General features: G+C 41.1%; 1 protein-coding gene and 2 non-coding genes across 3 annotated transcripts in view; all 3 read right to left on the minus strand.

Moving 5' to 3' along the window:
- Nucleotides 1-883: 883 nt before the first annotated feature.
- On the minus strand, nucleotides 884-958 carry Trnas-cga. The gene has a single exon. It is a non-coding gene; the product is annotated as a tRNA-Ser (tRNA).
- Nucleotides 959-3,291: 2,333 nt separating this feature from the next.
- Nucleotides 3,292-3,366, minus strand: Trnas-cga. Its single transcript has one exon. It is a non-coding gene; the product is annotated as a tRNA-Ser (tRNA).
- An 8,464-nt stretch (nucleotides 3,367-11,830) lies between these two features.
- Nucleotides 11,831-13,771, minus strand: part of LOC124711864 (galactose mutarotase-like) — a 35,192-nt gene continuing 33,251 nt past the window's right edge. Inside the window, exons 5-7 of the mRNA XM_047242101.1 lie at nucleotides 13,538-13,682; nucleotides 12,481-12,679; nucleotides 11,831-12,249 (exon numbers count right to left, since the gene is read on the minus strand). Coding sequence (XP_047098057.1) covers nucleotides 12,172-12,249; nucleotides 12,481-12,679; nucleotides 13,538-13,682 — 422 coding nt within the window. The 3' untranslated portion in view covers nucleotides 11,831-12,171. The remainder of the gene's footprint in view (nucleotides 12,250-12,480; nucleotides 12,680-13,537; nucleotides 13,683-13,771) is intronic.

Consider the following 13,771-nt stretch of genomic DNA (forward strand, 5'->3'; position numbering starts at 1 on the left):
CATAAATTTCGGTTTCTGACGATACATAGCATCAAACTGAGTTTTCTGCAATGTCAAGGAATTTGTGAAAATGCCTTGTTCCTTTTATTGCTATACATTTTTCAAATCTGGTTTGAAGTATTGTTTTCATATGCAGAACCACTTCTTTCTTGATCAGAAAATAGGTAATGCCTTTAATATTATCCTTGCAAAAGACATACATGTCCTGTGCTGTGAGAATTTGGTCTGTGATTGGTCTTTGTAGGCTGGCTTTACTTACTTCACTTTTTGTTCTACCTCTACTCCATCACATGCATTTTTTTACCATGGCAAGATGCAAAAAATTGCCATTCAACCTCCAACCCAAAGTATATCAGCTTCTCAATCTTGGGAAAATTCTCTTATGTAATTTATTACATACTTTTGACACACATGTACAGCCAAAGTGTTGTGCTCCAATTAGTCGTTTCGAATGCCAATTGAAGCACTGCAAACTTTATCTTTCTCATTTTTAAAGTAGGGAATGAGTGGATGCACTGTTGCCTGGTCATTGACCCAGTGGTACACTTGTATTGCATCCTGAATCACAAATGTAAAATTTTCTGCAAAATCAGCTAGCAATATGCATTCAGTTTCATGAAGTTGTGCTTTTTTGTCCTTCAAAAACTTACTTTGGATTTTACAAACATAGTGATGACTTTTGAATTTTTGTAAGTTATCAATTAAAAATTCCAAGTACTCTTCCTGAGATTTAACCACTGTTATCATTTCTTCCCTGTCAGTTGTGAACCACTGTCTGGAATTTCCTCGTCATTCATGAAACAATACAATAATGCCAGAATGAGATTTTCACTCTGCAGCGGAGTGTGCGCTGATATGAAACTTCCTGGCAGATTAAAACTGTGTGCCCGACCGAGACTCGAACTCGGGACCTTTGCCTTTCGCGGGCAAGTGCTCTACCAACTGAGCTACCGAAGCACGACTCACGCCCGGAACTCACAGCTTTACTTCTGCCAGTACCTCATCTCCTACCTTCCAAACTTTACAGAAGCTCTCCTGCGTACCTTGCAGAACTAGCACTCCTGAAAGAAAGGATATTGCGGAGACATGGCTTAGCCACAGCCTGGGGAATGTTTCCAGAATGAGATTTTCACTCTGCAGCGGAGTGTGCGCTGATATGAAACTTCCTGGCAGATTAAAACTGTGTGCCCGACCGAGACTCGAACTCGGGACCTTTGCCTTTCGCGGGCAAGTGCTCTACCATCTGAGCTACCGAAGCACGACTCACGCCCGGTACTCACAGCTTTACTTCTGCCAGTACCTCGTCTCCTACCTTCCAAACTTTACAGAAGCTCTCCTGCGTACCTTGCAGAACTAGCACTCCTGAAAGAAAGGATATTGCGGAGACATGGCTTAGCCACAGCCTGGGGAATGTTTCCAGAATGAGATTTTCACTCTGCAGCGGAGTGTGCGCTGATATGAAACTTCCTGGCAGATTAAAACTGTGTGCCCGACCGAGACTCGAACTCGGGACCTTTGCCTTTCGCGGGCAAGTGCTCTACCATCTGAGCTACCGAAGCACGACTCACGCCCGGTACTCACAGCTTTACTTCTGCCAGTACCTCGTCTCCTACCTTCCAAACTTTACAGAAGCTCTCCTGCGTACCTTGCAGAACTAGCACTCCTGAAAGAAAGGATATTGCGGAGACATGGCTTAGCCACAGCCTGGGGAATGTTTCCAGAATGAGATTTTCACTCTGCAGCGGAGTGTGCGCTGATATGAAACTTCCTGGCAGATTAAAACTGTGTGCCCGACCGAGACTCGAACTCGGGACCTTTGCCTTTCGCGGGCAAGTGCTCTACCATCTGAGCTACCGAAGCACGACTCACGCCCGGTACTCACAGCTTTACTTCTGCCAGTACCTCGTCTCCTACCTTCCAAACTTTACAGAAGCTCTCCTGCGTACCTTGCAGAACTAGCACTCCTGAAAGAAAGGATATTGCGGAGACATGGCTTAGCCACAGCCTGGGGAATGTTTCCAGAATGAGATTTTCACTCTGCAGCGGAGTGTGCGCTGATATGAAACTTCCTGGCAGATTAAAACTGTGTGCCCGACCGAGACTCGAACTCGGGACCTTTGCCTTTCGCGGGCAAGTGCTCTACCATCTGAGCTACCGAAGCACGACTCACGCCCGGTACTCACAGCTTTACTTCTGCCAGTACCTCGTCTCCTACCTTCCAAACTTTACAGAAGCTCTCCTGCGTACCTTGCAGAACTAGCACTCCTGAAAGAAAGGATATTGCGGAGACATGGCTTAGCCACAGCCTGGGGAATGTTTCCAGAATGAGATTTTCACTCTGCAGCGGAGTGTGCGCTGATATGAAACTTCCTGGCAGATTAAAACTGTGTGCCCGACCGAGACTCGAACTCAGGACCTTTGCCTTTCGCGGGCAAGTGCTCTACCATCTGAGCTACCGAAGCACGACTCACGCCCGGTACTCACAGCTTTACTTCTGCCAGTACCTCGTCTCCTACCTTCCAAACTTTACAGAAGCTCTCCTGCGTACCTTGCAGAACTAGCACTCCTGAAAGAAAGGATATTGCGGAGACATGGCTTAGCCACAGCCTGGGGAATGTTTCCAGAATGAGATTTTCACTCTGCAGCGGAGTGTGCGCTGATATGAAACTTCCTGGCAGATTAAAACTGTGTGCCCGACCGAGACTCGAACTCGGGACCTTTGCCTTTCGCGGGCAAGTGCTCTACCATCTGAGCTACCGAAGCACGACTCACGCCCGGTACTCACAGCTTTACTTCTGCCAGTACCTCGTCTCCTACCTTCCAAACTTTACAGAAGCTCTCCTGCGTACCTTGCAGAACTAGCACTCCTGAAAGAAAGGATATTGCGGAGACATGGCTTAGCCACAGCCTGGGGAATGTTTCCAGAATGAGATTTTCACTCTGCAGCGGAGTGTGCGCTGATATGAAACTTCCTGGCAGATTAAAACTGTGTGCCCGACCGAGACTCGAACTCGGGACCTTTGCCTTTCGCGGGCAAGTGCTCTACCATCTGAGCTACCGAAGCACGACTCACGCCCGGTACTCACAGCTTTACTTCTGCCAGTACCTCGTCTCCTACCTTCCAAACTTTACAGAAGCTCTCCTGCGTACCTTGCAGAACTAGCACTCCTGAAAGAAAGGATATTGCGGAGACATGGCTTAGCCACAGCCTGGGGAATGTTTCCAGAATGAGATTTTCACTCTGCAGCGGAGTGTGCGCTGATATGAAACTTCCTGGCAGATTAAAACTGTGTGCCCGACCGAGACTCGAACTCGGGACCTTTGCCTTTCGCGGGCAAGTGCTCTACCAACTGAGCTACCGAAGCACGACTCACGCCCGGTACTCACAGCTTTACTTCTGCCAGTACCTCATCTCCTACCTTCCAAACTTTACAGAAGCTCTCCTGCGTACCTTGCAGAACTAGCACTCCTGAAAGAAAGGATATTGCGGAGACATGGCTTAGCCACAGCCTGGGGAATGTTTCCAGAATGAGATTTTCACTCTGCAGCGGAGTGTGCGCTGATATGAAACTTCCTGGCAGATTAAAACTGTGTGCCCGACCGAGACTCGAACTCGGGACCTTTGCCTTTCGCGGGCAAGTGCTCTACCATCTGAGCTACCGAAGCACGACTCACGCCCGGTACTCACAGCTTTACTTCTGCCAGTACCTCGTCTCCTACCTTCCAAACTTTACAGAAGCTCTCCTGCGTACCTTGCAGAACTAGCACTCCTGAAAGAAAGGATATTGCGGAGACATGGCTTAGCCACAGCCTGGGGAATGTTTCCAGAATGAGATTTTCACTCTGCAGCGGAGTGTGCGCTGATATGAAACTTCCTGGCAGATTAAAACTGTGTGCCCGACCGAGACTCGAACTCGGGACCTTTGCCTTTCGCGGGCAAGTGCTCTACCATCTGAGCTACCGAAGCACGACTCACGCCCGGTACTCACAGCTTTACTTCTGCCAGTACCTCGTCTCCTACCTTCCAAACTTTACAGAAGCTCTCCTGCGTACCTTGCAGAACTAGCACTCCTGAAAGAAAGGATATTGCGGAGACATGGCTTAGCCACAGCCTGGGGAATGTTTCCAGAATGAGATTTTCACTCTGCAGCGGAGTGTGCGCTGATATGAAACTTCCTGGCAGATTAAAACTGTGTGCCCGACCGAGACTCGAACTCGGGACCTTTGCCTTTCGCGGGCAAGTGCTCTACCATCTGAGCTACCGAAGCACGACTCACGCCCGGTACTCACAGCTTTACTTCTGCCAGTACCTCGTCTCCTACCTTCCAAACTTTACAGAAGCTCTCCTGCGTACCTTGCCCGCGAAAGGCAAAGGTCCCGAGTTCGAGTCTCGGTCGGGCACACAGTTTTAATCTGCCAGGAAGTTTCAATACAATAATGGTTTCCTTACCAGTGCATTTATTACACAAACTCATCATGCAGTGTCACAGACCATTAAATCTAGTAACTCTTTGTAGTTAAGATCACAGAGTTTTACACCTGCAATCATCAGTTTGACATTTTGATGATATAAAGAAACACATACGGAGTGTGTCCCTGAGGATCCAGCCAAAATACACCACTTAGGGTGGAGGTCACAAAATTCTGACCTTCCAATTTTGCATTCAGATGAGAATTTTTGAAAGCTACATCAAGTTCATTTAAATTTGACAGCACTATTCGTTTCTGCTTTGTTACTTTAACTCCATTTATAACAATTCTTTTGCTATCTTTGCAACATGGGCACATTCTCCTGTTTTCTTCATCTTCAAAAAACTGCTGGATCTTTTTAATTGTTTCTTCACTTATACCTACTCCTTTCTTCTTTCCTAAAACTGGAAGAATGCCTAGCTCTTTAACTAATTTTGGGGTTAGTTTAACCGAACGATGAGAAAAGTTGAATTCATGAACTATTTTTTCTCTTCTTTAGATGTCACTGAACATTTAATTTTTAATTTCTCTATTAAGCTCAAATATTCAGTGTTAGATGATGCTGGTGGCAGGTTTTCTTCTTCTTTAGAAATAATGTTGGTACCTGTATTATTAAAGCATGATTCCAAGTCTTTTCTAATTTTGTCTAAAATTTGTTGTACCTTATTTTCAATAGCTGCTTTTTATTTTCTGTTACTTAATTTTATTATTTTCGAAGCAGGAGATACGTCTGACTTAGAACAGGCAAAATCCAATATGCTAACAGCTTCCTCATTAGGAATATAAATGTCATTAACAAGATTACATGATTCTGGTTCTGGATTCACAACAAATATTTTTGAGTCACAATTTGGGCCCAGAAAATTTTCGGGAATTACGTTTCACTTGGGAAGCTGTTACACTCTCACACAACTAGGACAAATGTTCCAAGTTTTATTTCCCTCAAACCCTTAGTAACAGGCTTTTTTATGAACTTTAAGTGGATCACAGCACTTTCTTCCAAAAATGTGGCTGTACTTCAGAATACATTTCTTCTCATGATACTCACACACTGATGTTACAGAAGAACTTACTCGAAATTTAAACAAAGTTTGTCTAATTTCAAAGTCATAATGCCACAATTTAAACAAAGTTTGTCTAATTTCAAAGTCATAATGCCACACCCAGCAATAATGTACTTTTTTATTGAAAATAAACCTAAATGTAAATGAGCATTTTTATTAACATAGCTCCTATTGTTTAATATTGCATTATTAAAAGTAAATAAACTAAATGAATATTGGGTGATAGTGTTAACTAAATATATGCCATAAAAAAATTTTATTACTATGAAACAATAAACCATTTAAGTAGGCAACCGCCATAAGATCAGTTGTAGAGTAATGTGAATTATTTCTTCATTTTCAAAAATTCATATCTTTGTTCACAGTCAGATATCAATGTTCAAATTTTTACAGTATGTTGCTATCATATAGGTGTACAAACTGTGCAAAAATCATATTTTTATATTCAATCCCACCTGAGATAACTAACCCCAAACTTTACAAAAAATGAAAATTTTCAAATTTCAAAAATTCATAAAAAATTAAGGAAACATTTGTAAGTGTTCTTGCCCTATATGAGGCTATTAGTGTACAATATCTAACGATAAGAAAAAAAATAGACTCTCATAAATCACTCCTTGTTTGTTATTTTTGTGCCTAAAAAGTGGATTTTTGAAAATTTGGATACCAAACTTTGGAGGTCATTTTGACTAGTTATTTTTGAATTTAGGGTATTTTGTGTAAAAAACAATGTTGTAGAGGACACTTTTCTAAAAACAATCATGTCAATTGCAATGTTGTAACTTAACCCAGTGCAGAGATATTCAGATTTTCGCTAATGTCTCCAGACTAAAAAATAGTCACGCGCCTACAAATAACAATGGCCACCATTCAGTAAAGGTGCAAGATAAATTATTTAAAAAAAACTGTTTTGAATTTCTCAAATATAGGGCAATCACGTATAAAAAAATTAAAATATTTAAAAATTGTCAAGCAACCACTACTGGACCACTTCATATGGATTGACCCAGGCACATTTAAAGTACTTGCACACGTGTGAATGGAGAGGTTAGTATTGTCACGAACAGACCGATTTACACTCTCCAAAGATCTTGGTTGCCTGGATTTTGGTTTGACCTGTGCTGAACTGGTTTCTTCAGTGATTTTGATCCATTTCTGGATAAGAGGAACACTTGGAGCATCATTTACTTGTGTGCAATCCATGATAACTGCAAAATTTCCTCCATGCTACAGTTGCCAAAACACTTGTCTGTAAAATTCTCCCACACAGAATGTGCAGTCCACTCTCGAAATGTGCCTCATATCGACTGAATTCCTAAAGGCCAAGCAGGCTCCTCCAATTTCTTGCACATGCACAGTGAGCTCTTCATATATAAACTTTCTTTTGAGACTCATGTATAACTAGATGGTCTTTACTTTCTGGATGACCCTTGCTGGATGAAACATGATCTTATCAAGTGTTAGTCTGCCAGAAATACTGATATAACCAAGTGGATCACGACAACATAATATTTCATTGTAATCTTGCAAATTGTTCTTCCAAACTAACAGTTGTCAATGTGTGCTGTAGTAAATTTAATGTAAGTGTATTTGATTATTTAGTGCAAGACTCCATACGTGTTTATTTCTCCCTTAGGCACTGTAGTTGGAATCACAAGTGATGGCAGTCAAGTGGCTCATTCTGCACAACTGGCATCATGTATTCTCAGACAGCTAATGAGTGTTCAGTACTGTTCCGAGTGGTATGCTGTGAACATTGTTGCCAGTCGAGCATTAAACCATGATACTATCATTTATTGTAGTCATGGATGATCAATAGACTGGCTGGGTGAGATTAAGATATGTGAACACAAAATAAGCAGTCTTGCATATGCGGATGACTTAGTTGTGATGGCAGATTCGATTGAAAGTTTGCAAAGTAATATTTCAGAGTTAGATCAGAAATGTAAGGACTATGGTATGAAGATTAGCATCTCCAAAACGAAAGTAATGTCAGTGGGAAAGAGATATAAACAGATTGAGTGCCAAATAGGAGGAACAAAGTTAGAACAGGTGGACGGTTTCAAGTACTTAGGATGCATACTCTCACAGGATGGCAACATAGTGAAAGAACTGGAAGCGAGGTGTAGCAAAGCTAATGCAGTGAGCGCTCAGCTACGATCTACTCTCTTCTGCAAGAAGGAAGTCAGTACCAAGACTAAGTTATCTGTGCACCGTTCAATCTTTCGACCAACTTTGTTGTATGGGAGCGAAAGCTGGGTGGATTCAGGTTACCTTATCAACAAGGTTGAGGTTACGGATATGAAAGTAGCTAGGATGATTGCAGGTACTAGTAGATCGGAACAATGGCAGGAGGGTGTCCACAATGAGGAAATCAAAGAAAAACTGGGAATGAACTCTATAGATGTAGCAGTCAGGGCGAACAGGCTTAGATGGTGGGGTCATGTTACACGCATGGGAGAAGCAAGGTTACCCAAGAGACTCATGGATTCAGCAGTAGAGGGTAGGAGGAGTCGGGGCAGACCGAGGAGAAGGTACCTGGATTCGGTTAAGAATGATTTTGAAGTAATAGGTTTAACATCAGAAGAGGCACCAATGTTAGCACTGAATAGGGGATCATGGAGGAACTGTATAAGGGGGGCTTTGCTCCAGACTGAACGCTGAAAGGCATAATCAGTCTTAAATGATGATGATGGATGATGGCGGAAAGTGGCAAATGCTACATAAGCAAGTGTGAGAGAGAATTTGCAGCATCCACACACTCTTTAGCACAAAGCCCCTCTGTGCACATATGCAACATGGCAATCTCCGTCCATGCCTTTGCGGACCACCATTGTTCATGACTTAGATTGTAGTTGTGAATTCAGTTTCATTTGCCTTGCTCTGTTTTTTCTTTGCGCTAGAGCAGCTGCAAAGCAACATTCAGCTGAATGGGTGTCAAAAGCTTGAAAGGCGTATTTTTAATGTGATCAACAGTGTGTGTGTGTGTGTGTGTGTGTGTGTGTGTGTGTGTGTGTGTGTGTCTGTCTTTGCTGTTTTATTCATGCACATGTCATTGTTACATTGCCCGCTTGATTACACCACAGGAGGGTACAAAACTGGTGGGCTGAAAATGCAAACACCCTTTGCCACGTTGAATAATGTTCAGATTTCGTCCAATGGCTTTGAATGTTGCCTAGAGGTTCAGCCCTGTATACTAGAGAACAAGTTGTGGTAACACTACCTCGAGATGTGTCAAAAGAAAGGGTGTGATGACCTTACCATTGTACGACATGTCAGTGGTGGTGTTGGGGAGAATTGTGGTAAAATCTGGTGCCAGTGTGATATCATTAACCCATCTTACGTCTCACATGAACTAAGTTCTGACCCTTTTTTTCCACGGGTCAAGACCTTGCTGTTTGAAGCATCACCGAGCCCTGAGTGACACTTTTGCACCATTACCGAGGAAGGTTGAAGGCACCTTTGAACCAAATTTCAAATTTATGCATCACAATTGGAGACAATTCTGGGGTTTTGAAAAGGTGATACTTTTTTTGCGCAGTGTATTTATCGGCAGCATTTTTTATCTCTCGGAGTTTGCAGTAAAGATATCTCCTCCAGTACACTTCATACTCACCACGAGAATATGACAAGCCTTCTAATCTAGTGTTTGATATAATGGGTTTTGTGTTTTCAGCTGCTTTGGCTATTATGTGCTGGTGGAACTCAAATTTGGTGCTGGGGCAGGCAAATATGAAAACTACTGCACCAGGATAATGCTTCTGCTTGATTTTTTTTCCTGGTTACATGTTTAAGCACTGAAAATTTTTCATTTGTTCGTTAATATTTTTGCTGCCACAGTTTGAAGCAGATTTCATGTTAATTTGTATTCAGAGTATTGCTTATAATTGTGTCAGTTGTTGCTGGTTTCTGTGCTGGCAAGTGTCCAGATTCAAATCTAAGTCATCTCAAATGCTCCTTGCTATTGTGTTAAAGTCTCTTGTCATTGCAGTGTATAATGATTGGAACATATTGCATCCTAGTTGGTATATTCCAGGTTTTGAGTTGTGTTCTATCAACCAGTCCCTTCTTCAGGCCAGGTTGTGCTACAAATTTCTTTCCTCCCCAGTTCTATTCAATACCACATCATTAATTACATGATCTCATCTAATCTTTAGCATTCTTCGGTAGCACCATATTTTATAAGCATTTATTCTCTTCTTGTCTAATCTGTTTATCATCCACATTTCCCTTCTACACATAGCTACATTCCATACAAATACTTTCAAGAAGGACTTCCTAAGACTCCCGTGTTAACAAATTTCTTTCTTCACAAACACTTTTCTTGCCATTGCCAGTCTGTATTTTATATCCTCTACGTCAACCATCAGTTATTTTGCTTCCCAAATAGCAAAACTCATCTTGTGTCTTGTTTCCTAATTTAATTCGTCAGCATTACCTGATTTAACTTGAGTACATTCCATTATCCTTGTCTTGCTTTTGTGGATGTTCGGCTTATATCCTCCTTTCAAGACAGTGTATATTCCAATCAATTGCTCTCCCAATCCTTTGCCGTGTGACAGAATTTCTATGTCATCAGCAAACCTTAAGGTTTTTATTTCTTCTCGCTGAACTTAAATTCCTACTCCAGTTTTTTCTTTGCTTTCCTTTACAGCTTGCTCAATGTACAGACTGAATAATGTTGGCAACGGGCTACAACCCTGTCTCACTCCCTTCTCAGCTGCAAGTACAGGATGGAGCAGAGGAAACGCATGTTTTTCACTATTGAATGACTGGGACACGGTTTGATAAAAATAATAAAAACAAACATTAAGTGATGGATTTTTTAATGCCGTTTTGAAATATACATACTTTAATTGGGTTCGAAAAATAATGTCTTGGAGATGACATCCTTTTTGCTGGATACAAATTTGGATCCTCTCCCAAAAGTTACGCATGACTCTCTCCAACATTTCATTCAGCTCGGCTTCAATTTACTGACGAATGGAATTCTTCAGGTCATGATTGTGCGAGGCTTGTTCACGTAGACTTTTGATTTTAAATATCCCCACAAAAAGAAGTTGCATATCGACAAATTGGGTGAGTGAGGAGGCCATTAAACATCATAGTATCTCGAAATAACATGTCCTAGGAACATTTGTCGAGCCACTTCCATGGATATTCTCGCTGTGTGAGCTGTGGCACCGTCCTGCTGAAACCATATTTCTCTCTTGTTCACTTGACGCCTTTCAAGTTCTGGATGAAGAAAGTTGTTTAACATTTTAACATAGCATGCTGATGTCACAGCAACTGCAGTTCCTTCCTCTTCAAAAAAATAGGGTCCAACAATCCCTATCTTTGAAATGCAGCACCACACTGTTACTTTTAAATTGTGGAGAGGCCTTTGGTGTAATTCATGCGGGTTCTGAGGCTACCAATTCTGACAATTTTGAACACTGACATAACCATCTACGTGAAAATGTGCTTCATCACTCATGTAGACTGTAGCATCTGCATCTTCGCAAAAATTTCGTCCATTATGCGACAAAAGTCTCTGCGCTACACAAAATCCCCTTCACTAAGCTGCTGGACGATCATTATCTTGTACGGGTGAAACTTAAGATCATCATGTAAGATGCGGTGAAGCGAATGACATGACGTTCCCAGCACTACAGCCTGTTATCTAGCAAATCATTTCAGACTAGCAAGAACTGCCGTTCTCACTCGGTCTACCTTTTTGTGGAGTACGAACTGAATGGGGAAGACCAGGTGGTTTCTTCTTCATCACAGATCCAGTACTTCTAAACGTTGCAACCCACTGGAGTACAGTATTTCGATCAGGCACTGCACCTCAATGTCCAACTCTAAAATTTTGATGGAAAAGGCGTTGCACTGTGACTACGGAATCATTGTTTCTAAAGTACTGCTCGACAACGAACACACGATGCTCTATGCTCTAACACTCCATAGCGACTGAAACCGAATTGTATGGGCAGTCTGCCAACATTCATTCAAGGTCAATACCCCCCCCCCCCCCCTCTCATCGCCGCGTGCTAGCAGTTCAAAATTCATGCTCCATTTACAGTTATCCCCACATCTTAGCTAATTTTGACGTTACAGCAGCAGCAGCAGCAGCAGCATTGCTCTTCCTGAGAGAAACAGTGTACAGAAGGATGTTGACTTAAAAGTAGAACATATTTTTAAAAAATTTGCTATTTTGCTAGAAATCAAAAGTCCTTAACTGCAAGGATGAGAACTTGTCATCTTGGCATAATAAATAGTTAGGAATGTGACAAATAAGGACTCAATTTTGCATCTAATATTTAACACTATTTTATACTGATTGTGCATGTACACGTAAAACAGATTACCACAAACCTGAGAAAATACAGAGGTCGAAATGTCAGGACAGTCTTATAAGAATCAGTTCATATAAACAGGACACAAAGTGAATATAAACGCAGTATAAACATGTAAAATTTGTCTTTTGCAATGTCTTACATTATTAAAATGTGATTCCAAACCCAATTCACCTATGTCCTATACTTTTTAACACATTACAGCAGTCTGAGAACTACTGCAGATGCAGCTCATTTTTTGCCTTTCAACTACTCTTCCTGCTATACTTTGATTCTTTTGTTTAAGTTTCTTTACAGTCTTATGCAGTGCTGAACTGGTACACCATTGTGTGCGAGTATCTGCGTCCAGGATTCAGTATACTATTTGGGAAGTTTTTCTGTAATAAAAATCAAAATAAACATTCAATACTTTCCACACAAGAATTAGTTTTTTTCTGTACACGTTACAGACTATAGAGAAATAACAAAATAACTTACAGAGTAAGCAGGAAGAAATCACAACTGGAACTGACAATTTTAAAGCGGCATATGGAACCTTAAGATAGTCTACAATACAGTTTTGAAACATTCTCTGCAGTATGGTAATAAAATTACTTATCGTTACTCACATGGTTCACAGCATCTGGATAATTCTGTGTCTCAAGGCAGAGTGCACCATACTTGTTGTACTGTGCGCCACCTTTTCCAATTATTACTGTATTTGGATCAGTTGTTCCTTCTTCTGGAAGCCCACCTGCTGTGTAAAACTGCACTCCAGGCTGATCAGAATGGACTTCCAAAACACGGCCAGAATCTGGATGCACAACCCTGCACAAGAAAATTTTGGAAACGGAATGAGTTAATTAAAGAGTTTAGAGAGTGACTGCTTTCAGCCACAGCTATGAAGAAAGGGACAACACTAATGGCCTGAAAATTCCATTTTTGTTCATAGTATTCTGATCACTGACTTACTTGTCTTATCAGGGATGTGGGGCAATGGTCATACATTTGCTTGTGGGCTGGCCTCTAATATCATAAATCACATTTCCAGCAGCATTTCAGTTCTATGAATGGCCTTTAAATGGTATGCATCTTACAATTTCATAAAGCTGTAGAGTGACTTTAATTTTTATCACTGTGAAACTTTTTATGTACAGAGAAACTGACTCAGCAGATACAAATCCACATTTAGTTGTTTACTCACAATATTTTCACACCATCAGTCCTCAGACAAATCTGTTTAACTGCATAATGGACCTGTGCCATTCTACTAGATATTTTGTTTTTGTATGCTGGCTTTACTCTGATGTATGTACATATATCTACTGTATTTTGCCTATATTTAGTGATGCTAAAAGTTCACCCATATTTGTCAATTATTCAGGCAGCCAATATAAACTACAGATCATTTTTTTGGTTTATATACTTCATTTTAGCCACTTAGTCCATGATAGTTGACACAAGCAGATACGTATGGTCATATGAATTGCATAACATTTTGCAGGTGATAGTTTTTCCCAATAGGGGAAATATTATAAAATGTTATATGATACTAAAAAAGTCTGGCTAAATTAAAACTGCATGCCCTTCTGAATACTGCTAGAATAACAATCCATTGGAAAGTGAAAGAAGCCATTATAATATAAACAGTGTACTGCAGTTTCCTTGTGCATTGTGTACCATTACCTTGCAACAAATGTCATCCCGCAAACACTGGCCTGGTTGACACACAGATTGTTGTCATACCCGCCAGAAACTTGAGGAAGACCATCTCCCAGACGACGTGGTATTCTCAAGTCCAGAAGAGTGCCACCAACATTTACAATCTCACCTGTATGAACAATATGAAAAAATTATGCTTTATAGGAAATACTTTGTAAAAGAACAAATATAATAAGAATTTTAAAACCTCTTTGGGAA

Source organism: Schistocerca piceifrons, chromosome 8 (genome assembly GCF_021461385.2).
Source record: "Schistocerca piceifrons isolate TAMUIC-IGC-003096 chromosome 8, iqSchPice1.1, whole genome shotgun sequence".
NCBI lineage: Eukaryota > Metazoa > Arthropoda > Insecta > Orthoptera > Acrididae > Schistocerca > Schistocerca piceifrons.